This window comes from Agelaius phoeniceus, chromosome 11, assembly GCF_051311805.1.
Source record: "Agelaius phoeniceus isolate bAgePho1 chromosome 11, bAgePho1.hap1, whole genome shotgun sequence".
NCBI classification, from domain to species: Eukaryota; Metazoa; Chordata; class Aves; order Passeriformes; family Icteridae; genus Agelaius; species Agelaius phoeniceus.
The window spans coordinates 20,627,164-20,653,107 of record NC_135275.1 but is presented as its reverse complement, the minus strand read 5'-3'; the positions used below and the strand labels follow the sequence as shown (position 1 = coordinate 20,653,107).

Here is a 25,944-nt window from a genome sequence, read left to right as displayed (position 1 = left end):
GCAAAAATAAATGTACTTAAAATTATGCAAAGCTGACAGAGAATCATAAAATCACAGAATGGTTTGGGGTTGGAAAGAACTTTAGAGATTACCTAATTCCAGCCCCCTGCCATGGGCAGGGATACCTTCACCTAGACCAGGCTGGCCAAAATTGTAACCACAAAGCAGAATTTTGGCTGCTGCCCTTGGGTGCAACAGGTGCACAGCACTCCACAAATTCCTCCTTTTAATTCCAAGGGGTCCTTCAGGGAGGGATGCAGGTGGTGAGGATGCTCTCACAAGGCCAAGCTTCTGACCCAGGGGGTCAAGGCTCTTCTCTTTGCCCCTGGACAATCATTCATGCTCAATTCACAAATAAAATAAATTCCTTTTTGGTGCTTAACCAGCAGTGATCTTCTGAGGAGCTGCACATCCAAATATTGGCCTGATGGCCTTCAAAAAACAATCCAATTCTTGTGAAGGACTGACCAAGGATTTCAAAGCAGCAGCAGAACCATTCTTAGTATGCTCTCACACCTTCCAGCCTGGGCAACTCCTGCAGCCACTGAGCTGAGGCAAAAATGCTGCCTCACCTTGCTACAGCCAAGATGAAAATAAATTGAGCTGGTGTCAGCATCACCATTCCCAGAGATAAGGGACAGCACAGCTGAGCTTAAGGAGTGAGAGGCTGTGTGAAATTGGGTTATTGAGGCTCTGTGAAAGGAAGCAAAGAAGTGCTGCAGTGGCAATTCCTGCTGCAACTCCTTGCAAATTGACCTTACCCAGAACTATCAGCTGTGCCTCGGCCTCAGCAGCGTCCAGGGCAGTGCTGGCCACACACTTGTAAACTCCCTGATCCTCCAGGAGCACACTGGATATGAACAGGGTATCCCTGTCCAAAATTATCCTGCAAGGAAAAAAAAAAAAAGGTAATAAGGATAAGAAAAATATGTAAGATGAGTATGACACACAGACGTTTTTCCCTGAAAATTTGTTCATAATAGAACTTGGCACAGGGCACTTTCATCAAATAGCTGCACACTGGGCCTGCTACATTAAAATGTGATTGTGGCTCTGCTCTACACTGTGCTGAGGAGTATTATTTGTATTTTGTGGCAATTTAGCCTCCGTGGCTGGAGGCTGGCCTGTCAATCCTGCTCTGAAAAGAAGCACTGGATGAGCGTCTGAGCCGTAGGATTTTGGCATGTCATTAATGAGACAAATATATGGGGTTTGTGATGGAATTTTTGCAAGACTGAGGGAAACTGAGCATTCCCAAGGGCACTTGTGTCATGTCCAAAGCAGCAGAGCAAAGAATCCAAGGCCGTGGGCTCCATGGTAGACATGGAGTTTCCATGGCACGGCCTCACCACCCTACGAGGGCCCAGCAGGACTTTCAGCCTCTCCATATTTAGGAAATCATCTCTCCCCTGTGGTAATTAATAAAGACATCTGATTTCCCCCTGAGGGGCCCCTCTATGGAATAAAGACTGAACTCCAGTCTCCTGAGGTCAATGAAAACCCAAAAATAGGGCAAAATTCAGCCTGCAAATCCTAAACTCATATGTAGGAAAGATTCATGGCAGAACCCCTGAAATCTGTTTACCATTGCTTCAACACGGCAAAGACTTTGTTTTGGCCAAATAAGTGCAAACTATTAGACAGTACTGGTTCCACTGTAGTGGAGAAACAACCTGCACTGGGATCAGGGTTGTGGTTTTGGGTTGGGCCAACATTTATATTATGCATGAAAATACAGATATGTGCTATGTATGTATTAATATATAAATTTATATTCTGCTATGATGGTACCAGAGTTAATAAACCCAAACCCATTTGGCTCAAAACTCACACTGCTGCATTTATATTCAGATGTGTGTAAAATGCAGATCCACTCACATATCACATGGAGAATTCTTTGCAGACACAAATTTGCATTTCAAGCTATTAAGGCTCATGCTTAATGAAACTCCAGCTCCAGCACCACACCAGATTATCCAGCTGAGATCAAGAACAGCCTTGTTCCTTCCCCACTCACCTGCCACCTTCTGTGCTGTTGGCTGGCAGCTCACCTCCATCCTTCCTCCAGGATAATTTAAAACTGTGTTTCAAGTGGGAATCATACTCAGCCTGGCATTTCAATAAAATGGAATGTGATTTCAGCACTCGGGGGTTCTTCGGAGTAACAACAAGTTTTGTAGCATCTGATTGATCACAGAAAAACACTTTGATTAGGTGAGAGAGGGGCTATTACATCAAATTTTCACCAAGCACTTCATCTACACAAATCAACCTCAGGAGCAACAACCACGTCTCTTTTTTGTTATATATACAAACATTTCAAGTGAAGGATGGTGGGGTTTGAAATAGATATTTGCCAAGATTTCATTTTTTTTATCTTGAAACATTTTTTTGATCTTCAAATGTTTTTTTTTTTTTTATCTTGAAACATTTTTTAGTTCACTCCAAACCAAAGAGCTCCAGAAAAAAAAAATCCTCAAAAAAAAAAAGTTACAGGTGAAAATCCTTGTTAGCAGCTTGTCATGAAATGGATGATAAAAAAAGAAAAGGCTTGAATATGATTTTTATGTCTAATTGCCATTTGAAATAAGCTTTGGCAATGATCCAAGAAAAATTACAAGCATATTAAAGTCAAGTGAGAAAAAATTATTGCAATCAAGTTTGTTCTTTTAATTGACTATAATCTGAATACAGAAACAGATGAATAAGTAAGAAGAAAGCACTTAGCTGAATTTATTTCTGCAGTGAAATGTTGCTCTGTGAGAATTTCATTATACATTTTCATGTTTATTAGCACTGTAAAATTCCCAAAGCCAAGGGAGTGGGTGGAAATGGAACACAATGAGTGAGCTTCTTCCTCAAGTTTGTCACAGCAAACCTACATCAGAGAGCTTTGCTAATTGAGTATTTAAGGGTTTTGTTTTTTTTATTGGCAAGCCCTAAATCCTAAGCAAATTTGTAGAAAACCCACTAAATGCCACCTGTGTGCCCAACAGGAGCTGCCCACTGCCATCACATCCTCCAGGGAAAACCCCTCCTGCCAACCAACCACACAAATCCCTTAAAGCAGAGCTGCAGCACAAGGGATGGATCTCAAGTTTATAAGTAAACACATCTGAGGATTTTTATTTGCTCTGTTTAAAAATATTTATCAACAAACAGGCAAAAGCCCAGTGCAAAATCCTTCAAGCAGCAGCACACCCTGCAATGTGTTTGGTGGGAGTTAATCCAGTTTGGGATGTGGCTTCTGATCAAACAAATGGGAAGGAATTTTAGGGAAGGGAATCCCACAGCTGAGGGAGAAGCAGGAGCACATCTGGATCAACAAGGACCCCACCAAGCCCAGGAGTACAGGGTCAGCCAAGAGCCTGCCCTGAGTGTGACAGGGTAGTGACAAAAAGGAGGGAAAATCCTTTCAAGATAATGTGTAAATGCAAATTTTTGGTGACTTGTTCAGCTTCTGCAAGCATCCAGAAGAAAATGAGCAGCATGTGAGAGCATGGAGAAATCCAGCTGAAAAGTTAAAGACTATATATATATATATATATGATATATATATGAAACCTGTGACAATTTCAGGTTGTAATATCCAGAGAATTCCTGAAGTCACAGAGAATTCCTGAAGTCACAGAATAAATCTGTACCCTGGACTGAATATTCACGACTTCCTGAAAAACTGTAGACATAAAATCTTAGCAGCTGGGAAAGTTGTTTTTTTTTTTTTTTCTTTTCTCACCTCTTATATCCAGATTAGCAGTGATTGCTCTTTTCCCCACAGAATTGGCAGCCCAGCAGGCATAGGACCCTGAATCCTCCTTCTTTGTGTCCCTGATCTCCAGGGTGCCGTTCTTGTATAACTCGTAGTGAAATGCTGAAAGGGGCTCTATGCTGTCATCCTTAGTCCTAAAGGTGATGGAAACAGGCCTGGGTTACTGCAGGGAGTGTCAGTTCATGGTTAGGGGTCATTGCAGGGGAATTTTGGGACTCAGCTTTGCCACTGGGCATTTAAAGTCAGGATTAGTGAGATACTTCATGCAGCAAATCATAAAGTTCTGCACATCAAACCCACAGGGACAGAGTCTAAAAAGTTCTCTAAAATACTCTGTCTTTAATCTGCAGCTGCCACCTGCAATTTTATTGCACCTGTCACCTGCTGTGACAATCCTGTGATTTCCAAGCCTATAGAAGCATGTCCAGGTAAATGTGCTCTGTAAGTCACTGTGCTTCCACCTCAATAGTGTGTCCAAACTTGAAGGGCTGCCAGCATTAAACTGATGAAGCTGCAGCAGGATTTGGCTATAAACAGCCTGGTTTTGTTTAATGTATATAGCCTGGCACTTGTCTCAAACATATATTGAAGACTTCCAGGAACTCTTTTTTCCAAACCAGTTCTTCAGAATTCTTAAAAGCACATTTTAAACCAGAAAATTTACATTATATAGAGTTTTGTTGCAAATTTCTACTCTTAACTCCATAGAAATAATAACTAGCAGACTTTTCAAACTTGGGGAAGCCTACAGGAACTTGTTTCACGTGAAAAAAACCCCAATTTCCAGTATCTTACCATCTGACATCTGCTGCAGGTGAGGCAAAGATGTCACAGTGCAGGAAGGCGCTGTAACCCACAACCGTGGCGTAGTTTTCCCCATCTGGGGTCAGTATCAGGGGGGCAATATCTGCAGGAGAGAATTCAGGGTGAGCAGCAATGCATTTCAGAACTAGGAATATAAATACTGGCCCTGCATCCTGCCCTTTTCCAGCAAGGGTAGGAGGCTGAGGTGTTTAATGGGAATTTCACAGCTGTTTGGAAGAGTTGCACTACACAGCTGAGCTCTCAGAATCTTCACTGACAGAGATAACAGGGGTTTACTGCTAGACATGGCAGAAATTGAAACATCCAGGAGAGAAAATAGACCCAGTTCTGCTGCCTCCAAAGATGTCTTTTATTAAATAAATTCCCCTCACTGCCTTTCTTCAAGGAACAGAATGAGCATCACAACTAAAATCAAAGATTAAAAATACACTTAATAATTCAAAACCAGCATTGTGGCCACAATTCAGTCCCCAGTGGTTTCACTGTGTTTGAATTCAAGTTTTTGAGCCCAACCACAACCACATTTTTAAAATATTCCAAAGCTCAGGAGTGGCTGTGCTAAGCACATCGCACTGCCCATGATAAAACCTGTTGCATCAATCTGGACAATGTTTCTGAAAATCTGGGGCCATTCCAAAGGAACCATGAGATGTCCATGACCAGCCAAAGAAACCATGGAACCCAAAGGAACCATGAGGAACCCAAAGGAACCATGAGATGCCCAACCATGGAACCCAAGGGAACCATCAGGAACCCAAAGGAACCGTGAGATGCCCAACCATGGAACCCAAGGGAACCATGAGGAACCCAAGGGAACCATGAGGAACCCAAAGGAACCATGAGGTACCCAAGGGAACCATGAGGAACCCAAAGGAACCGTGAGATGCCCATGACCAGCCAAAGAAACCATGGCACCCAAAGGAACCATGAGGAGCCCAAAGGACCCATGAGGTGGTGACAAGTCCCAGGCTGCTGTGAGGATTCAGCTGGGGTTGTGGATGTGCTCCCTGGGAGGGGACAGCCCGGGGCACTCACTGAGCACGTTGATGTTGGCGCTGGCCAGGATGGTGCCGTGCTTGTTGGTGGCCTCGCACTGGAACACAGCGCTGTCCTGCAGCTGCAGGTTGGTCAGGCTGATCTCCCTGGTGGAGACTCTCCCTCGGAAGGTCCTGCCTGGAAAACACCAGATTGTGTCAGCAGCTGGAGGAGCTCTGCTACTGGGGAGCTCCCAGGCTCTCCTCACTGCTTGGAAGACAAAGGAAAGAACGTCTTGAGGTTCCAACCAAAACCGTGTCCATCAGCTGTGAGCTCCAGGGCTCTGCCTTTGCCAGCAGTCCCATGGCCTGAGGGAAGAGCTCCAGAGCACCAAATTCCAGTAATTTCACCACAGAGATTTTTGAAATGATAATAATACTGCTACACCACTGCTTCCCAGCTCCCTGGGCTTACTCAGAAGCACAAAGGAGCCCTTGAGCTGTCCCAGATACCCAAAAGATGGGAGAGTTACTGGGCAGCACCTCAAAGGTACCACAGCTCCACATGTGCAGTGTTCACCACCACCCTCTTCAAGAATCCTATCTAAATATGAGTTTATTTAAGTAAATAAACAATTCATATCTAAAGAGGTGCCAAACCAGACATCACTCAGCATGTTTGGACTTGTGAGTCCCTTCAAATTGGGTGATACAGAGGCACACTGTCACCATCATATTTTCTGAAAAATCCCTTTGCCAGGATTGCTTCTCCTGGGAAGTTGAGAAGCTTCAGAGAAAAATGAAAACAATAATTATCTGATTGCTTCTCCTGTGTTTTGCTGATTTGGAATGTGGTTTGGGCATTGTTACCAACTGGTCATTGTTTGATTGGTTTCTGCTGTGAATTGTTTTGATTTAATGACCAATCACGGTCAGGCTGTGTCAGGACCCTCAGGAGAGAGTCACGAGTTTTTAGTTATCATTCTCTGTAACCTTCTGACTGTATCCTTTCTCTATTCTTTAGTATAGTTTTTGTATAGTTTTAGTATAGGATTATAATATAATATGATGTAATGTAATATAATATAATGGAATGGAATAGAATAGAATAGAATAATAATTTATCCTTCTAAGAACACGGAGTCAGATTCATCACTCCTTCCTGCTACAGGGGACCCCAAAAATACCCCAGCACACCCCAGCTGGGCAGGGCCTGGAGGAGCAGCCTGGCCCCTGCACCTACCATCGATGGGCATCCCGTTGAGCTTCCACTGGATGCTGGGCTCGGGGTTCCCGATGGCCTCGCACAGCAGCACCAGGTTTGCCCCCACGCTGTAGACCCCACCCTCGGGCTTCTTCAGCCACTGGGGAGGCTCTGGGAAAAGAGACAGAGCAGGGATCAGTTGATGCCTTTTTGGGAGGACCTAAGAAGAGAGGCTAAACTAAATTAAAGGAATAAAAAGCTGTTCTATTTATTGAAGGGTTTCAGGTACATTTAGGGCAGCCCCAGGGGCTGCACCCGAAAATGGATGATGGGTCAGGGTTTCACACTTTTATAAGTTTGGTCCATTTGCATTTTGGGGGTGAATCTGCCAATTCCAGCTTCAGGTAATGAAGTCATTGAGCCCAAGTTTGCTCCTCCAAGTCCCTTTTGTTCCCATCTCTGGGCCCTGAGGCAGTGAGGTGTCCTTGATTGCCAGGCCTGCAGAGGAATTGTTGTGTCTGCCCCAGATGGGGAAGCAGCAGCAGCTCCCACTGAGTGTGGAGTTTGGAGTTACACACTAAAGAATTACAGAATTACAAATAGATGGAAAGTAGAAAAGCTGAAATCCTAAGGCATCACAGTCACAGCCCCTCTGCTGTTGCTGGGATTCTCCACGAGATGGCAAACGCCACCAACACTTCCGAGCCGCTGCTCACAGCCCATCCATCAATGGCTGAGCTGCATTCCTTGTATTTCCCGAGTAAAGGAGAGGTGGAATTGGCATCAGCACCCACCAGTGCTGTCCTGCAGGCTGGGTGGAGGAACGCGCAGTGTTCATCCAGGTGGGAAATGGATGCACAGGGAGGGAGAGGCTGGGAAGGAGGGAATGGGTCAGCATTTCCACAAGGGCCCTCAGATCTGAGTGTGATCTATGAATTAAGGTGAGGCTATTGCAGCAAGACAACACAAGGTGGGAACATCCATCCAGCTCAAATTCCCCTCCATAGGCACGAGCAATGGCTCCCATCACCTTCCCTGGGAGCTGACAGAGCTCCAGGACAGCATTGATCCACCTTTGATCCACCTGCCCCTCTCCCTGTGCCGAGGAAATGCACCATCACCTTGATTTCCTGTTTTTCCATGCTGTGCTCAGACCAGAGGCTGATCCACACCACATTTAGGAATGGTAACACGTTCTCTCGTGGCTGGGGATGAGTGCTTTGGGTGCCCACAGGGTGGTGGTAGAGGAGCAGCCATGTGCTGCTGCATTCCCCCTGCTCTCCTTTCCCAGCTGTTCCACGAAGCTCTGGGAAAACTGAGCTCTGCAGAGCAGCCCCTGAGCATCAGGTACCCAAACCTCGTGTGGAACAGACATCCATAATGAGAGAAGGGAAATGAAGGGGGGGAAAAGGGAATTTATCTCATAAATGCTTAATTCTGACTGAACGCAGGTCCCTGAGCTCTCAGTGGGCAGCCTCAACCCAAAACACAGCCTTGAATTGATCATTTCCCCTTGAAAGGCACCAAACTTTGAGATTTTTACACCAGACCTGACACTGCCTCTTCTGCAAGTGCTGGGAAGATCACTGGGCCTCTTTCCCTATTAAAAAGGTGAGGTAATGTAGGGAAAACCTGAGGATTCATTAGTTAATGCTCACAAAATGCTTTGAAGATTACCAGAGCTGTTGCCTGGGAATGCAGCAACAGATGTTATCAGGGAGATATGCTAAAGCAAAACACCACTGCTCACACTCACAGAGATATTTTAAAAAACCACCCCTAGAGTGGGATGCATTTCCACACCCAGAGCAGCATTCCCACAGGAGAGCACCCAGGAATGGTTTAATTAACATATAAAGACTGAAGTCAAATTCAAACCACTGAAGCTTATTTAAAATGATAAAATCATCCCACTTCCTTCACACAGCAGGGATTTTTCTACCAACATCCTCACTCAGTGCTTCTTGCCATCCCACAGTGACATGACCACATCTGTTCATCTTCCTGGTATTTGGCTCCAGGGAAAAAACTCTGCAAACACCAGAACATTTTGGTTTTGCAGCTCTCTTTTCTTCTCTTTCATATACACCATGGTTTCACCAGGAAAAGATGAGTCAAAGGCATGGAGGTGAAAAGGTTTGTAGCAGTCCTGATTGAATTGCTGGTTTGGAATTTTTTCTCTAAATCTGCCACAAACTGAGATAGGATATTTCCTTGATTTGGAGACACCAGGCACAGTCTGAATAAAAACCACCTGAAGGATCCCTTCCTACCCCCACCTGTGCCCACACTCTGGAGCTGTGAGCTGATATTTGATGTCACTGCTCCCCATTCTCAGCACTGGAATTGCTGTGGGTGCTCCAAGGAACTGAAGAGGCTGTGAAGTCAGAGGCAATGAGATTTTGCCAGGTGTGAAATGCAATTTCACAGAAAGGCTGAAGAACCTCTTTTCCACGTGGCAGATGTGCTATACCACTTAAAGTGTACAAAATATAAGAAAATATACACATATTTTTAGCAACTACAAAATCCAGGGGTTGGATAATCAAATAGTTTATCTGGAATGGCAAATATTTCACTGCATCATTTACTCTTCCTGGCAAGAGTTATCAATTTGCTCCTCCTGATTGATTTATGTCTTTATGGGAAATACTACAGATCCAGGAATGAAAAGGATCTAAAATGGGCATCTCCAACAGAATCTGAAATACCCACAAAGGATCCAAACTCTCCCCTCAGCCTCTCCCACTGTATTCTCCCCATGAGTAGAACAAATTCAGGACATCTAACCAGCTTCAGTTTAACTCTCCCCAGGGAACTTGGTGGAGAATCTTCCATTCCTCTGGGGGCTGTTGTGCATTCCCCAGCTGTAATTTCTCCTAAATTAAAGATATCTCTATTTTTTCCCCCCCAAATGCCATGATTTTGAGCCCTGTGACCACCCCTGCTGCCTTCTCCTGACCTTTCCTGAAGAAGGTGAAGTTGTAAATCTGCTTTACTTCAGGTGAGGCCTTCCCACTTCCCAGCAGTCTCTTACAACAACACCTTTCCTTCTATTTTCCAGGATGATTTTTGCCTTTTCTGCCAGAATAACCCTTCCCAGAGATGTTCCTCCTGCCACCCAGTGGGCTCTCCCAATAAACCCAAGCAGGCATTTCCCAGCCTGTGCTGATGAGGCCAATCAGTGCTGCCTGGTGAGAACTGCTCTGTGCTCGTGGTTACTGAACCCATCCTTTCTATCCCACACCACCTTCCCAATTTGTCACTTCAAATCCTCCTCCCAAAGGCTGGGAATCCATCCCACCCCAGGGCCAGCAGCAGCTGCTGTTGCCACCTTGGGCTCTGCGTCCCTGTTGGAACAATTTTCCAGCAAAAGAGAAAGCTTGAGCCTGATTAAAACACCCAGTTCTGCTTCTGCTTCCCATTAATTTAACCTCTTTTCTTTTGCTCTGGCTGAGTAATAAAAGTATTATGAGACATAACTGCAAAGGCCCTTAGCTATTACATTATTACTATAATTAATCATTATATTGTAACAATTATTTCTATTAAACCCCACCTAGGAGCCTCAGTCGAGATCAAAGTAACTTTAGATCATTATGATCCTGCAAGATTTGGAGGTTATATGTTCATTTTCTGTTGGGTTTGGTGAACTACAAACCACAACCAAATAAACACTTGAAGTCAAAATAATTTGTGGGCTTGCTTTGCTGTTTTTTTTTAGAAATAATTCTCTCTCATTTTAATAACAACAGTGGGGTTTTTCTGTCTGCTCAGGTATTCCAGGCTACATCTTCCCTTGCAAAGAGAGATTAAAATGCTCAAACGGTCAAACAATTTGCTTGCTGAATATTTTCATATGCTTGGTAATGATTGCCTGAATCTTTGCCCTCAGACTCGGTAGGATTAGGAAGTGGGCTGCATGCAAATATCATTAAAACTGGTATTTAGAAGGGTGGGTTGGTTTGAGGTCCTCAAATACCAGAAAGCAGAGCAGAAAACATGGCACAGTGACAGAAAAATCCTGATTTACACCCCAGCACTCCGCTGAGGATGGCTGCAGGTTAATAACACATAATTTTTCTTCCATATTTCATTTTCTTCTCCCTGCATGCATCCTGTGAGAGGAACCTGTCAGGTCTGAGGAGCCCAACACCAGCAGCAGCTCCCTGAAGCCTCCTGAAATGAATGCTCAGGATGTGCCCTTGAGTGTGCTCCCAGGAGCTCCTGCAGGAGTGGTGAACGTGTCCATCTCTGATTAACGACAGCCACGTTCGCTGCTCAGCAACTGCAGGAGACAGCAGGGCTTGGGCTCAGGTTTACCTTGATTCCTTGGATGTGAGGTGACTCCTGATAGGAAGAATCCCTGCTGCTGACAGGAGCCACCTTTAGTTACACACATGGAAAATGGATTCAATACCAATTGGAAAAGGATTTTTTTATGTTGCAGTGGCTGGAGTGGGATTATTTCCTTCTTTTCTCTTTTTCTAAGTTCTTATTTGTTAATAAGCAAAAATAACAATTTGCCAGGAAGTTTTCCTTCCTCTAGAAACTGTGGGAGAAGGAGGTCAACATTCTAAACTGCAAAATTAATGTTATTTCTCTGGTATTTTAGTTTTTGCAGCTCCTGCAATTTCTTTGAAGGAAATCGATTTTTTGCAGCCGATAAAATCATAGCCAGATTGTTAAAATATTCTGCTACAGCAGAGATGCTCCAAACCATCTGGAAGGATTTCTAGGAGTCAGCACTTCCCCTCCACCACAGCTGAGAACTTGCCATGGCCTGGGATCCTCCTCTGCCACACTCCCAGCAAGGGCAAGAGGGGTGCAAGGCTGGGTTGAGGGAATGGAGAGGAATCATCACCCACTGGGAGGAAAGATATTTTCCTCAGCTGCTGAGCAAATACAGAGCAGGGAGCTCAAAGTGCTCTCCTCCCATCAGAAATCTGGTGACCACAGAGGGATGAGCAGCCCTGATGAAAATGAAGCCCTTGGAAGGTTCTACCAGGGTAAAACTGCCAGGGATTTGTTTTATTTTTTAAGTGCTGAGCAGAGGTTGGAGCATTTTTCATCAGGCAAATGTTTTCAGCTGGGCCTCAGGATTCTCAGTTTGTAGCTATTTATGGGCAGAGGAAGTGGCAGGGAGAGTTCTTGGTTCTGCAACAACTCCTCAGAGCTCTGCTGGCTCCTGGGAAAGGGCATCTCCACCTCATGCACACCTCAGGGACTGGGGAGAACTGAAAAAGGAGCCTTGGGTACTCATTGAGGTGACAAAAAGGGTCATATTTCCACTTTTTAACCGCTGAAAAATAGTAGAAAGCATCTTTTTTTACTCTGTTTCACAGGTTTTGTGATACTTTTCGGGATTTCAGAAAACTCTCCCAGCTCAGGTTGTGCCTGTACAAAAATCAGAGCAAGGGAACAGGTGAAGGAGGCAAGGGGTGGTACCTGTGCTCACTGAATTATCCCAGCTCTCCCTAAGAGCCCACTTTTGGTGGAAACCAAAGAAAGGGACTTGAGCTAAATGTGCCTCTGATCCAGCCCAGCATAGCCATTTTCACAGCTTTTAAGAGCAAAAAGAATAATTAGATCTTTCTTCTGACCTTCAGCTTAGCACAAGACATTTCACCAATATCTCTGCTTGACTCCCTCACATCTTTAGAGTACTGAACCTGCTCACATATTTATATTGTCCCCTGCTTTTTAAGGCCTTCATGGTTCAGGGGGAAAAAAACCAAAAAGCATCATTTACATTTTTTGTCGCCTTTGTTTTAGAGGTGCTACTTTGTACAAACCTTCCCAAATCCAAGGGGCTGGCATTGATTGGTGGAGTTACTTGAGTCATATTCACCAAGAGCCTCCTTCACCTCCCTTTCCCCACCTTTTAGTCCCAAACCAATAATTTTAGAAAAGAGGACTGAGCACCTTCCACATGCACATGGAACTCGTGCCTGGCCCTGCCCACGGCGTTGCTGGCCGTGCACTGGTACGTCCCCTCATCAGCTGCTGTCACTTGGTCAATCTTCAGGATCTTCCCAAAATTCTCTGTCTCTGGCTCATCCTTGGGCATGTTTCCTGTCACCTTGACCCAGCTGAGATGAGGAGTTGGGCTGAAAACAAACGGAAAAAAAATGAAGATTTTGAGTTGAAGACAAGAAGCTGCTGTGATGCTTCACATGGCAGAGCTGCTGTTCACACCCAGGGTTTGAGAGGTGCTTTTAGGGGATTTTGAGCTTTTAAAGCTTTGAAAACTCTGGGGCTACCTAAGGGTTACAGCATGCAGCTACTCTGCTGCTCCCTGTGGGATTTCCACCAGGGCAAAGCTGCATTCCTTGGATGTGCCTTGGCATGGACAGCGGGAAAGGGGCCAGAGCTCATCCCCTCCTGCCCCACAAGAGCACCTGAGGACAGCCAGACTCCACTGCAGCGCTTGGGAGGTGGCTGAAATGCTCTTCCCATCCCTAGAAAGAGCCAGAAGTGACACAGAACTGGGGACAGACGTGGGGTTGGTGACCCCAGCACTCACAGGACAGGCGGCCACAGCGCCAGAGCTGCTCCTCCTGTGCCCATCTGTGCTCGTGGCTCCATGCCCAGGTACCCAGAAATTCTGCTGTTCCACCAGCCCTGCAAATATCCCATTATTCCCTCCCAGAGCCCTCATCCCACTCTTGTCCCAAAGCCAGCTCTGAGGCCGTGCCCTCCTGACGCTGCCACTGCTCAGGGTATAAATCTTTAAAAAGTGACAGATTGGAAATGTCCCTAATTCCCTATTTTGCAGTCGGGTGCCCCTGATCTGAGTTCCTTGAAATCCACTTCCATGGTCTGTGGACATTTGGCAGGGTGGATTGGCAGAGATGTAGGCAAAGCTGAGCGTTTTTCTGCTGAAAACAGGAATTTTAGCAAAGAAAAAATAACGTTTTATTCTAAGAGTTGGCATTTTTGAAGGATTTCAATGAAAAGGTGTGCTTGGTGATATGAAAAAGAAGTACTTTGTGTTCTTTCAAAAGTGACTGCTTTTAAAAAAAAACCCCTTTTTTGTTAAAAAAATTAATTTTCTAAAGAGTTTTCTGGAAAATTTAGAGTGAAACAAAAATATTTCTTTCTTTTTACCTTTTTCCAAAGGGACAGAAAGGCTTTTCTGGCTTTCTCTTCTTGTATCTGATATTAATCCTTGCACATCAAATTTCACATTTGATTATTGCCAAGGTGATTTCCACATTAAAAACTCTTGAAAACCCTCTAAAAATCAGAGCTGTGGCTTTGGGGAGGTTTGTGGGCTGGCAGATTCACTTGGTGGGGAGTGAATTAGACAAGGAAATGTTGCAACAGGGAGGCAAAACTCACTGCAGATACCTGGAGTGAATCCAACAGAGACGAGTAATCCACCTCCTTTCAGGAATGCCAACTCAACTCCTTGCCAGCTTCCACCAGCAATGCCCTTTCAAGCCCATATGGGAAAAACAAAATGCCCCAAACATGTGCAGGCAGATAAATATCCTGACTTTGGAATTTTATGGAGGGAATAGAATTGCAGAGCCTTCAATGGGAATTATCTGGGTGTGAAGCAGAGCCTGCAGCTCCACGTCCAGCACCAGGGGATGGTGATTTAAAGCTCTGCTCTGCACAAAGCCCTGTCCCAGCCAAACCAGAGGGGACTCTGCTCTCACTGGGGATTCAGTGGGTGCACAGATTCTCTGGTTTTGTGCTGGCAGCTCCAATTCTGCAGTGACAGGCACAGGGGACAAACTGAGCCATGGGAAGAGCAAAGCAGGCTCGTGGCTGAGTGAGCTGGAGCTGCAGCCACAGCCCTGAGAAGGGAATCACAGCTCCTTGTCAGGGGGAACTCAACATTCATCTCCCAGTCCCTTTCTTTACTTACCCTCATTTGTCCTGTGTTATTTACAAGGAATTTATCAGATTAAGTGACACATTATAAGTGTTTGTTAGCTTATTGGTTTTTAGCACATTATGTTATAAATGTTTAAAAGCCAATCATCTAAAATTACCCTTTGTTGGTCCTACTACAATATATCTTTCATAGTTCTATTTCTCTAAAATATTTAGCCTTATTTACAAAATCACCTTTTAAAACTTGTTTCTAGCTCCATTTCTCTCTCAACAATGTCTGTCTTATTCTATAATATTTTTAAATCAGCATTTCTTATCTTAAAATTTGTATACAAACACATACTACGTGGACTTTTTTCAAGTTCAAGACAAGAACTTGTCCACTGCAGAGGAAGTAGAATCCATTTCAAATTCATTTCCCACAAAAATGGTCCTTTATGATTTCCCATCATAAAGCAGCTATTTTAACCTGTCCCTATATTCCCTTGCTGAAGGGACTCAGCAAGGTGGACAGGATTTAGAGGGGTTTTTGGGAAAAAACTCTTCCCTGTGAGGGTGGGCAGGCCCTGGCACAGGGTGCCCAGAGAAGCTGGGGCTGCTCCTGGATCCCTGGAGGTGCCCAAGGTTTGAGGTTTGCCCTTTGCTCTTGGATTGATCAGGATCACACTAAACATCTGATATGGGCTCACTGTATCATTCCTTAAAGGATGTCGTGTGTAACATCACTCAAGGACTTTGTTTCTAAAAAAACAGAGATCTTACACCTGGAAAATCTTAAATGTTGAGCATTGAAGCAAAACTGAATTGTCAAAACCAGAAAAAAACCATTACAGGTTGTGAACAGAAGCACTGAAGCTGATGCTGACATTATTTAGTTTCTTGACATCTCAAAAGTAGCACTACTGAAAAAATTTCTATTTTTAAAATAGAAAAATTAAAAAAAAAATCCATACTTACCAAACCATGGTTGTAATGACATGTTTACAAGCTACAGCAATAACCAACACACTACTCTTGCCTGCACTTTGTGCTGCTTTACAGGTACAGAAAGCTCTGCACAGGAGCTGCATTTAAAACTGTTGCATAATTTGTAATATCCCTTTTTCTTTGCTCATTTCTCCCTCCAAAGGTGATTAAGTTTGTGCAGCATTTCCATTACTCACAGCCCTTCAGCAATACACTCGAGGAGCAGGACACCTCCCTTGATGACAGTGACTGATGAGCTACTGCCAGCAGATTCAGGAGGGATCAGCAGTTTGGGCTTCCTTTCCTTGATGAAATTTGCTGAAAGATAAAATAAAACAGAAGTTGGGTGGGAAATCTCAGATATTCTTCAATAATGCCACCAACATCACTGCTGCCAGAAGGTTTCTGACAGCCATTTGTGTGCTTTCTTTTTTATTTATCTACTCTGAGACTAATCCAGAGCCCTGATAACGGTCAGAAGGGAGGTACAGTGATATCAACAGGCAGCAGTGCTGGGAAAACCCTTTTGTTACAGTTTTAGATCCAGTTTTCCAAGCACTGGCCCTTCCTGTGACCCTTCTGATCCTCTCAATTCCTGATCTTTGGGTCCACACCTCCTTTCTTAGCACCTCTCTTCTGCACTGGCTCCATCATCTTTTAAACCTCAGGTGAAACCCAAACCTTTCCTGGCTTGAGCATCCCACAGAATTGTCCCTCCTGCTCCAATTATTAAATCTACAGTAATGGAGATACAATTTGTAAGGGAGACTGTAAAAATAATAAAACAAGATTGACCTGCATTTGATTCCAATAGCCCATTTGTTCCAGCCTGCCAAACAAGGGGTTTAGGATGAAAAATGCAGGGTTCAGTGGCTGCCCAGTTATCACTATCATAACAATTAGCACACTAATGAATCAGTCCCCAAATGGTGCTAGTTCTTCAAAAAATAGCCAGTTATGGATGATTTGGTAAAAGACCACATAGATCTCCCTGAACCATTTTCTCATTTTTAATTTTAATTTCACCCTGGCTTTGTATCTGTGCAGATCTGTGTCACAAGTGCCCTGAGTGCAGCAGGACACGTTGGTGCCTCTGGACGCTCTCCCACATTTCCCATCTGCCCTCCACCTCCTGCTGCCAAAGGCAGCCAGGCTCCTTCCCAGCACGAGTTCAGACAGCCCTGGGAGGGAAAAAACAGCTTCTGGTGGGCAGTCAGAGTGCACAAACCCTGCCTGTGCTGCTCCAGGGCTCAGCTCCACGGGCAAAGTCAGGGGAGTGATGAGTGCTCTGAGTTATCCATCCCAAAACACTCCAGGGTAACCTCACTGCTTGTCTGGCAAAAAAAAATCTCCCAGAGGAGGTTAAAATTGGGCATAAAAAAAAAAAGGAAAAAAAGACTCTTAAATGGGATTTAACCAAAGAAATGAAGAGTCAAGAGCTACAGAGTCTAAATTTCTAAATTTCACGTATTTGAAACAAAAGGAGCCAGGTGGAGAATTGCAGGAATAGGCACCTGCTGCCTGCAGGATATTTTCAGGATCTGCTCCACAGAGAGGGGCAGGCAGAGCAGTGGGAGTGGGAATGCATAGGATGGGAAGGGCTTTGCTGTAGTGTCACCTGTGCTGGTGGCACACAGGGCACCACAGAGACAGAGCCACCTCTTATCTACATCGAGGTGATGGGGACAGCCACCACAGGGCACCCAGACTCCACAAATCCACACCCTGAGCTCATCCTGGAGCAAGGCAGCCCCAGGGTGACCCCTGGGACATGAATTGACAGTGTCAAACCTTGGCTCTCTCATCCCAGAGTTCCTTTAACTGCCAGAAAAAGATTTGGAGCATCCAGCTCTGGCTCCTGCTCTGAATTGATAACATGAGAAACCCTGAACATCAATGTCCTCACTTCCACCCCCTTACAAAGCTTCTTTCTCAAGTAAAAAAAATGCCTTTTTCATCAAAAGCCCTGCAGATTGCTCTCAGAAACTACAAGATGAGCCAATTGTGCTCCCTGGGCTGCTTAAATCCACCCCATCACAATCAAGAGGCTTTTGTGACGTGTTTTTTGAGCAGCTCCCATTTCACCTCAGCTGGTGGAGTCTCAGTTCAAAGGCTAAAAACAGATGGATTCAACTCACCCTTAGTAACAGCAGCGTTAGGTGAGCCTGAGTCATTAGCATGCTTTACTGAAATAAATAAAAATGACAACCAAACAAACATGCAGGGTTGAGACAGAATCAAAAGAAACCATAAATCAACCAAAACAAAATCATGCCCCTCCCCACCCACCAATTTCTGCCCCAAAAGAAAGAAAGAATGAAAAATATAAAAGAAAGCAACAGATGAGCAACTGAGTTTTGAAAATACAATGAAAATGCTTTAGAGATTTGTGTTATTCTGAAAAATACTTCGTGGGTGATATAATCAGCATTTCATCCTTGCTACCTACAGTAATAAAAATCACTAACTATCCACAAAGAGAAATGTCATAAAATGTTATCCATTCTCCTGTTTCTTATTGCTTATTTTTGTCCTATTTATTTTTAATGCAGTCCCTCACCAGGCCCTTGGCACAGGGTGGAGTGGGCACTGTCAAGCTGAGTTTACAAAACCCTTTCAGTTCGTGCCTCTCATCTTTTCCTGGCCCAAGTCCTGTGGCTTTGATGACAAGATGGACACACTGAAGTGGCTTTTTGGGCCACTTCCAGGGCTACCAGCAGCCAAAACCCATCTTGTTTTTCTCTAATCTCTGTGTGCATGTGTGGGGAACTGAACCCATGTGAAAAGCCATGGAGAGCAACATTGAATTTGGATGTTTTTCTCACAATTATTACCCCAAGATACAGTCTAAGCAAGTGTTAAACACACAAAGCCCCTATTAATCTTTTTTCTTTTTATCCCAACAAGAAAACTCTCAAAAATCACATATTAAACATGAGGGTTTCGTTCATGAAGACAAAATTCTCCTTGGCTTTCTGGGCTGTGTAAGTCTGAAAGACCCACAATGAACAACTGAAATCTTAAATTCCCTACACTTGATTTCATCAAGGAACTGGAAACACCTCTTGTGTTTCTGATGCTCCAGGCTGCCTGGAAAGACCTGGAAAACATCATCCTTCCAACCTCACTGCTGAGGCTGGACCAAAGCAGGCCTTGCCCAGGGAAGAGGCAGCCACAAAGTCCTCAAAACCCAGTGAAGCCCCATTCCTGGGGGACCTGCTGGACTCAAGAGCAGCAGATTTCCCTGATGCATCCTTGGCTTTCACTGTGGGGACAGCAGGAGCAAGGACAGGGCACTTTGGGGTTTGATTGTGATGCCTTAGGATTTTAGCTTTTAAATTGTGCAAACCCTGCACTGCTTTAGTGTATAACTGAACTCCATAGAGAGTGTCAGCTACTGTCTTCACATCTGGGGCAGACACAGCAATTCCTCTCCAGGCCTGGCAATCAAGGACACTTCACTGTCTCAGACCCTGGGAAATGTAAACAACAGTGAATGTGGGGGTAAACTTGGAACTTGGAGTAAATTACTTCATTACCTGAAGCTGTAATTGGAAAATTAACCCCTGATATGTAAATGGACCAAACTTAAAATTGTCTGTAAAACTCGTGACCATTGTCTATCTTGGGTGTCGCCTCTGGGAGGCTTTGACTGCCCAAGGTGTGCTTATCAAAGACCTTTAATAAATACCCATTTTATCTCTTAATTTTGTCTAACCTCTGTTCTAGGCAGCCCCTCCAAGGCATCAGTTCCTGGTGACCCAGATGGGACAGGAGAAACTGATGCCTTGGGATGGCCACCTAGAACACAGGCTGGAGCAAGAAGCTTTTCCCAGTGAGATTTAGCCCCAAGAATGAGGTTAATAATGCAGGAAATAAACTCAGCAAGGTGCCCTGTGTTTTGAGAGCCACACATGTGCATGCACTGCTGCCTGGGGAGCTCAGAAAGCAGCAGCAAACAAAGAGCTGAGCCCCACACTCACAGCGGGAAACCTTGAGCGTCATGGGCATCTTCTGCACGATGGTCCTGAGCCTGGGGAAGGCTGCAAAGCAGCAATAGTCACTCCTGCTGTCACTCTCCTCCACGTTGGCAAAGTAGAGATCTCCCTTCAGGCTCATGGAGACCCTCTCATCCTGTGGGATGTGCTGCAAATCTGGCAAGGGAAAGTAACGGTGAGGCGGTGTGGGAATCGGAAAGAGAGAAACTTGCACAGACACTGAAGGGTTTGATCTGCAGCCTTGAGGGACACTTGGATTGATGCAAAAATACAGTACACAGATATTAAGCAGAAAAATCATAAATTTATGCTTCTATAGTTGAGAATATGCCTTAAGTAAGTGAGAAACTGTACTGATAAAATGGTGAAGGGTTTATAATGTAGGGGTGTGGCTGGATGGAATAAAGAGTTTAGAAGTTATAATAGAAGCATATGTGTGCATGTGAGACAGAAGCCCAATGGGTAAAATTATCCACAGTGCAGCAAAATTAAGTCAAGATGATAGGAGAGAAAGGCAAAATAAACCCTGTAACAACTGTCCATTGGTTTAGAAAGTTCTGTATTGCCCTGTAACAAAGAACCTGTGACTTCTCTGAGCTATGGCCGAGTTCTTGCTCCTCTAAAACCTCTCAGCCTCTGAGACTGATGTTTATCTGAGCCATAAATCATTCTTAGCTTGAAAATAGTTTCATCCCTTCGTTTCTAGCAGCAAATGATAAGGTGGGAACAACACGGGGCTGTTTCACCAAACGCTCCCCTCATGTGCTGCCTTCCAGATACAGAGAATGAAACTCTGATGTGAAAGAGGCAGAAAATCCAGCAGAGATAATGAGTTATTTACCAATATTCAGATAAAAGCGATTAAAAATATTTTTATATAATAATGTATCTCTATATAACTGATAAGGAAAAATTGATAATTAAAACCCAGAGTTATTTACTTCCCAAAAGCCAGAATTCCTGCAGAACACAAACACTGCAGAATAACAGGGCAGAAACCCACCAGGAACTAATTATATAAACCTGGTGGATTATTTTTCCCTTAGGATCATAAATCAATCATCAATTTATGGAAAGAGGAAAACAATGATGATGACATATTGACATGTGATATCCTCTCCCCTCTAAATGCAGGACTCCTCATCACTGATAGATTCAGCAATATATAAATTACTTGATATCTCATATTTAATGAGAAGCTGTGTCAATGCACTCAACAATTTAACTTTGGGTCATGTCAAACCAGATCTCCACCCTCCATTTTTTAATTTTGTTCTTCAACATCCAGATATCTCTCCCAAGCACTTGCACAATTACAATTCCTACCCATGACAAATCTGCAATGAAGCTGCTGTGAAAGACAAATGCTTTGAGCCCCCTTGTGTGAATTGTGCAAAAAGCATTTCCTCACCAATATTCATCCAGTAGATATGCAAAGGGGGGATGCCTTTCGGGGGGTTGCAGTGCAGGATCACAGAATCTCCATGCTCCACATCCAGAGGCTCAATTTTTTCTTTGGGGAATTTTGGTACACCTGCAGAAAAAAGCAAAGTTCCTCTATTATTGGTACCTTTTGAAATTTTGCCTTTTGCTTTCCTCTTGATACACTTGTAATAAAATATTTACCTTTACATCATCCTTTGCATTCTCTGCCTTTAATACCAATTTTAATTTACACAGAGGCACAGAGTTATGATGAGTTTTACTCAGAGTAGGAAGTCCCTGAGTTCTGGAACACTCACAATAGGAATCCCTTCATTCACAAAGTTCTTAGAGCATCCTATCCAAAGCCAGGCACTGAATGGAGATGTTTAACACTTGTTTGTGATGTCCTGTGCTTTGCTTTGGCTTTACTTTAACACAATTCTTTTCAAACACTTTCTTTAGCTCCTTTGTGCTGTCTGGAAGGGACCACTCAAGGCCAAAGTGTCCCTAAGGACAAGCCTGGCACTGAGGGCTGTGCACTGGTGGGGCCCCAGCTGGTCCCAGTGATGCCTCAGGTTCAGCTTTTCTATTTTTCAGGTTCTGTGCTGCTTTAGTGTGTGGGTCTGAGCTTCACATCAGGGGATGCTGAGCTCTGTGCACAGAGCAGGGACACAAAACAATTCCTGCTCCAGCTGGGCACCAAGGACAAATGATCCAAATCTCAGCCCAAGAGCACAAACCCCGTGGGCTGGAGAGAGAAAAACAAGCAGGGTGGGACTGCAGGGGCTAAAGCTGGAATGGGACAATGAACTGCAAGATGCAAATGGAGCAGAACTGATCCCAGGGACAGAGCCCGTGCCCGGCCGTGCATTTTGGGGCCATTTTGGTTCATCTTGGGTTCATTTTTTGTCTATTTTGGTTCATCTTGTGTGCAGCCCTGGCTGGGCTCTTGTGCTGCCCAAGGTGGATCAATGGAGGAGATGCTTTGAATAAATCCCTGCTTTATTCTGGAGCTCTGCCCAGCCTCTGCTCTAGGGCAGCCTGCACAGGGAATCATCAGGAGATCAGGAACCAGCCTGGGAGTGTGGAATGTTCTGGAAAGCCTTGGATCAAACATAGCTCCTAAGGATCCACTGCAAGTGCCTGCAGGTGAGGACAGCCCTCAGGCTCCTGCCTGGATCTCTCCTCCATCTCCAGGATCAGGGGAAGGCTGCTGTGAAGCCTCTGTTGCCTCCTCATGCCTGGAGGCTCAGCCTGGATTCCTTCAGGGCTGCAGGACAGGCTTGGCACAAAGCTCCCAGGGCTGTAACCAGGGCTGCTCTAGCTGGGCTTAAACACAGGATAAATAAATGGTTAATGCATCCATGTTTCACCACCTGATGCCAGCATTTTGTTCAAAGCCTGGCACACCTGGGCAAATTTGGATGCCCAAAATGCCACTGGAGCTGATATGGGAAAATGGGGAGCAGAGCTGGGCTGGAGCCCACCCCAGACCAAGGGAGGCTCAGCTTGGAGGTGATCCCAGAACAAGCAGCCTGCAAGATGGAACCACCCCTTGAAGGAACCGAGCTGAGGCAGTTTCAGGGCTGACGCTGCCTCCTGCTTTCATTTCAGGCAAGTTCCAACTGGCCAAAGTTTCACTTCAGACCAGCATCAACAGGCAAAATGAGCAGCTTAATTAAATGAAATGAAACAGCAAAGGATGCAGAAGGTCCTGGCTGTGCACAGTTGAACTGGCACAGCCAACATCCCCTCCCTGTCACGACAGGGAGCTCTGAGAGCAGCTCCACATCTTGAGACATCAGTGGTCCAGCAGGGAACCTGCAACATCCCAGTGCAGGGGGCAAAGGAAAGGAGAGGGGGAGAAATGCAGGGATGGGACTCTGAGGACGCTTCACACATCTCAGGGTTAGTAAACACGACAAGAAGCAATCACTCCAGTGCTGAATGCAGACTCTGCAGAGATTTTATCTCCAGGAGGGTTATTAATAGGTTAGGAATTCTTAGGAGAGGCAAAATGCAGCTAATGAGCATCACCCACTCTGTAGGTGAAATTTCAGGTAAAAAAAACGAGCTGCATATTCATATCCAGTACCTCCAGTAACCTGCACACTTCAAACCCTGGGAAATACATCTGCTGACTGCAGAGGTGGAATATTTTCCAGCAGGAAAAAGCCAATTTCTTGATCTAAAGCTTATTTATTCCCCAAAGCACGTCACTCCCAACAAAACTTTCAATAAGCTGGGTCAGGGAAGGATAAAGGGATTTCTGACCAAACCAATGGATCAGCAAATGGACTAATATGGCACCACTTATTTAGGACACTGGAACCCCTTGTTCAAACCCATTTTTTGCCTCATTTAGCAGAAATAAATCTGGGTTTCTGATATCCCAGCTGGGTGCCATAACCACTGGACTTCTCAGTGAATTTCTGTGGCCAGTAATTACAGAATTATATAGAGATTTACTGAGTCCCACCAGGAGACAGTGACAAGTCACAGTCCTGGTGTCATTAGCTGGCTGCACAGACATTCATCTCCAATGTGGGGCCCAGATGTTGGCAGCTGGACTTCACTGGGGGAAGCAGCAATTTGACCCCAAATGTCCTCCATCTCCAACAAGTACTTGCACCACAGGTCCTCCCATGCCTTTTTTTTCTTTTTTTTTTTTTTTTTTTTTTTTGCTTAGTTCACCATGAAAAGCATTGAAAAACTTTGATTTTCATCCTCACAATGATAAATTCAAATGTTTAATCCTTGAAGCTTTGCAAGAGATGAAAACTCATGATAAATTCCTGAGCCAAACCCTCTGACAAGCATAATTTCTTTTGCTGGGGTCCCACTGGTCTCAAAGACTAGAAAAAATACCTACTTCTGAATTCAATTTATTAAAAATAAAAAGCTTCTGTCACATTAGACTTTGCCTTTTGCACATCAATCTTCAGAATGTCTATGCAGGCAATATTTTGGATATTTTTTCAGGGCTCTTGTGTTCTAATTAGAGGATATTCTAGAATCAATCACCACTGATTTGTGGCTGATCACAGAAAGTATCACAGCTGAGTTCAACTCCACAGCATAATAAAATGAACACAAAATAAATTGTGCCATGGAAGTGTTGGATGTTGAACAGAGTTCTCACATGGCCACTGAAAATTCCAGCTGATGTCTCTGCAGTGATAGCACTGACACTGCTCCATCAATATTCCATGGAATGCCCCATCCCACAGGGATGTGATGGGAGGGGACAGAGGAGCCAGCACAGCTCTGGGTGCTGCTTCCCACATCCCCATGGCCCAGGGGAGGGCAGAGGGATTCAGTGACTCTAAATCCACACACAAATCATGGGGTGTGAGTGGAACAGCCATGGGGAAGAGGGAAACCTGCACTCCCAACTCCAGCTATGGAGAATCTCCCAAAATCCCACTGTGACACCTCTTCAAATACTCCTGGGAAAGGCTTTGCTGGCCAAGGGGTTTTTCCTGACAAGGCTGCACTCAGAAACCAGAACTGAAGTGCTCTGCCAGTGTGTGAACCATGGAAACAGAAGATTATCAGTGGCCAGAGTCATTTGTGCAAGGAGCCAGGATCTGTTTAATCCCTGGGGTGACTCAAAGTTCAGTGACTGAGCTGTGCTTCAGACCAGGCTGGAGCACCCAATTTGGGAGACTGGGAAAAAATCCAGGAAGGACCCTGAGTCTCTCCTCCTTATCCCTTCAGAAAATCCCCTCTCAACCTAAAGCACACAGGAGAGACACCAATACAGTGCAATAGAAATTTGCACTAAATTAATTTGAATTTAGCAGAAACAGAGGTTCAGAAATACAGCAAGCAGAGATGGGAACTCCAGTTCCCAACATTGCTCCAGATTTACTCAGGGATCCATTTAGGACCCCTTGTGCTGCAGCTCAGTTTTTATCCTGCAGCTCAGTTTTTGTCTTACTGCTGATTACAGTGACTTCACACTAAAACTCTATCAATTATGGCAATTTATTCCAGTTTATGTGAGAATGGAGCCCATTCCATCAGGTATTTTACATGTTTTGGGGTCAAGTGTTGGGAAATGGAACAAAGGAAAAGCATTTCTCTAGGTAACTGGTCCTTGAGATCCCTGTGACTTGTTTCTACCAATATCAGGTGCAAAATGGGAGTGAATTCAGGATGAGAAATCAGCAATTAGCAAATGCATGGTGAAATTATTCTAAAAAAACATCACTGTAACCCAGGTCTGGTTTTATAACCTTCCATGTGGATTCAACTGAAGATATCCAGGGATAAAGGAGAATTTAGCCTGATCCATCATGGATAGTCTCATATTTTTCCTTGCAAATAAACCCTTAAAGGATGTAAAAGTGAGGCAAAGCAGAAATAGTCAAGGATTTTCTATAACCTCAAAATTTCCAGCTCCATAGACACTTAAATTAGTATCTAATTATGATTTTTCATACAGATCTGTATCCTGTACAGCAAACAACACAACATTTCAAGGAATCTGAACCATGACTTGCAGTCCCTGATGTTGAGCTGCACTGAGTGAAGCTTGGGACGTTTCCAGGGCTCATCTCTGTGCCTCAATTGATATTCTGATCCATGGAGCAGGAGCAGTAGTTAAATCTGTAATTTCCATTGCAGCCTTTGAACTGTTTATGAGATACGACCCTGCTTGTTTATGGATTTTTTTAATTGCTGCCTTAAATTGAAAAAGTTAGCAAAGCCTGGCTGTCAGGAAGAGCCTGGCTGGGAGTCCACTCACCCCTGAAGATGGGGAATGGAATCAGTGACAGCTTTTTTCTGTGTAATCTCTGTTATCCTTTTCAAAATGATGGCCACGGGCAGGATCAGGGTGAGCCCGATGATTTAGGTGGTCACAGGTGAAGGTCAATGCCTTAGGAGGCAGGAGGGTTGAATTCCATCCCCATCACCTGCAAAATCTCA

General features: G+C 44.5%; 1 protein-coding gene across 8 annotated transcripts in view; it reads right to left on the bottom strand.

The window, feature by feature from the left end:
- Positions 1-25,944, bottom strand: part of CHL1 (cell adhesion molecule L1 like) — a 130,823-nt gene that overhangs the window by 22,375 nt on the left and 82,504 nt on the right. For 7 of the 8 annotated variants that reach the window (XM_077184615.1, XM_077184614.1, XM_077184620.1 and 4 more), the window contains 11 exons: positions 20,996-21,118; positions 19,570-19,740; positions 17,725-17,772; positions 15,784-15,904; positions 12,698-12,882; positions 6,812-6,943; positions 5,630-5,767; positions 4,565-4,676; positions 3,737-3,903; positions 2,018-2,183; positions 762-886 (listed from right to left, as the gene is read on the bottom strand). In XM_077184615.1, coding sequence (XP_077040730.1) covers positions 762-886; positions 2,018-2,183; positions 3,737-3,903; positions 4,565-4,676; positions 5,630-5,767; positions 6,812-6,943; positions 12,698-12,882; positions 15,784-15,904; positions 17,725-17,772; positions 19,570-19,740; positions 20,996-21,118 — 1,488 coding nt within the window. The remainder of the gene's footprint in view (positions 1-761; positions 887-2,017; positions 2,184-3,736; positions 3,904-4,564; positions 4,677-5,629; positions 5,768-6,811; positions 6,944-12,697; positions 12,883-15,783; positions 15,905-17,724; positions 17,773-19,569; positions 19,741-20,995; positions 21,119-25,944) is intronic. The other variant, XM_077184619.1, reaches the window with a different exon arrangement.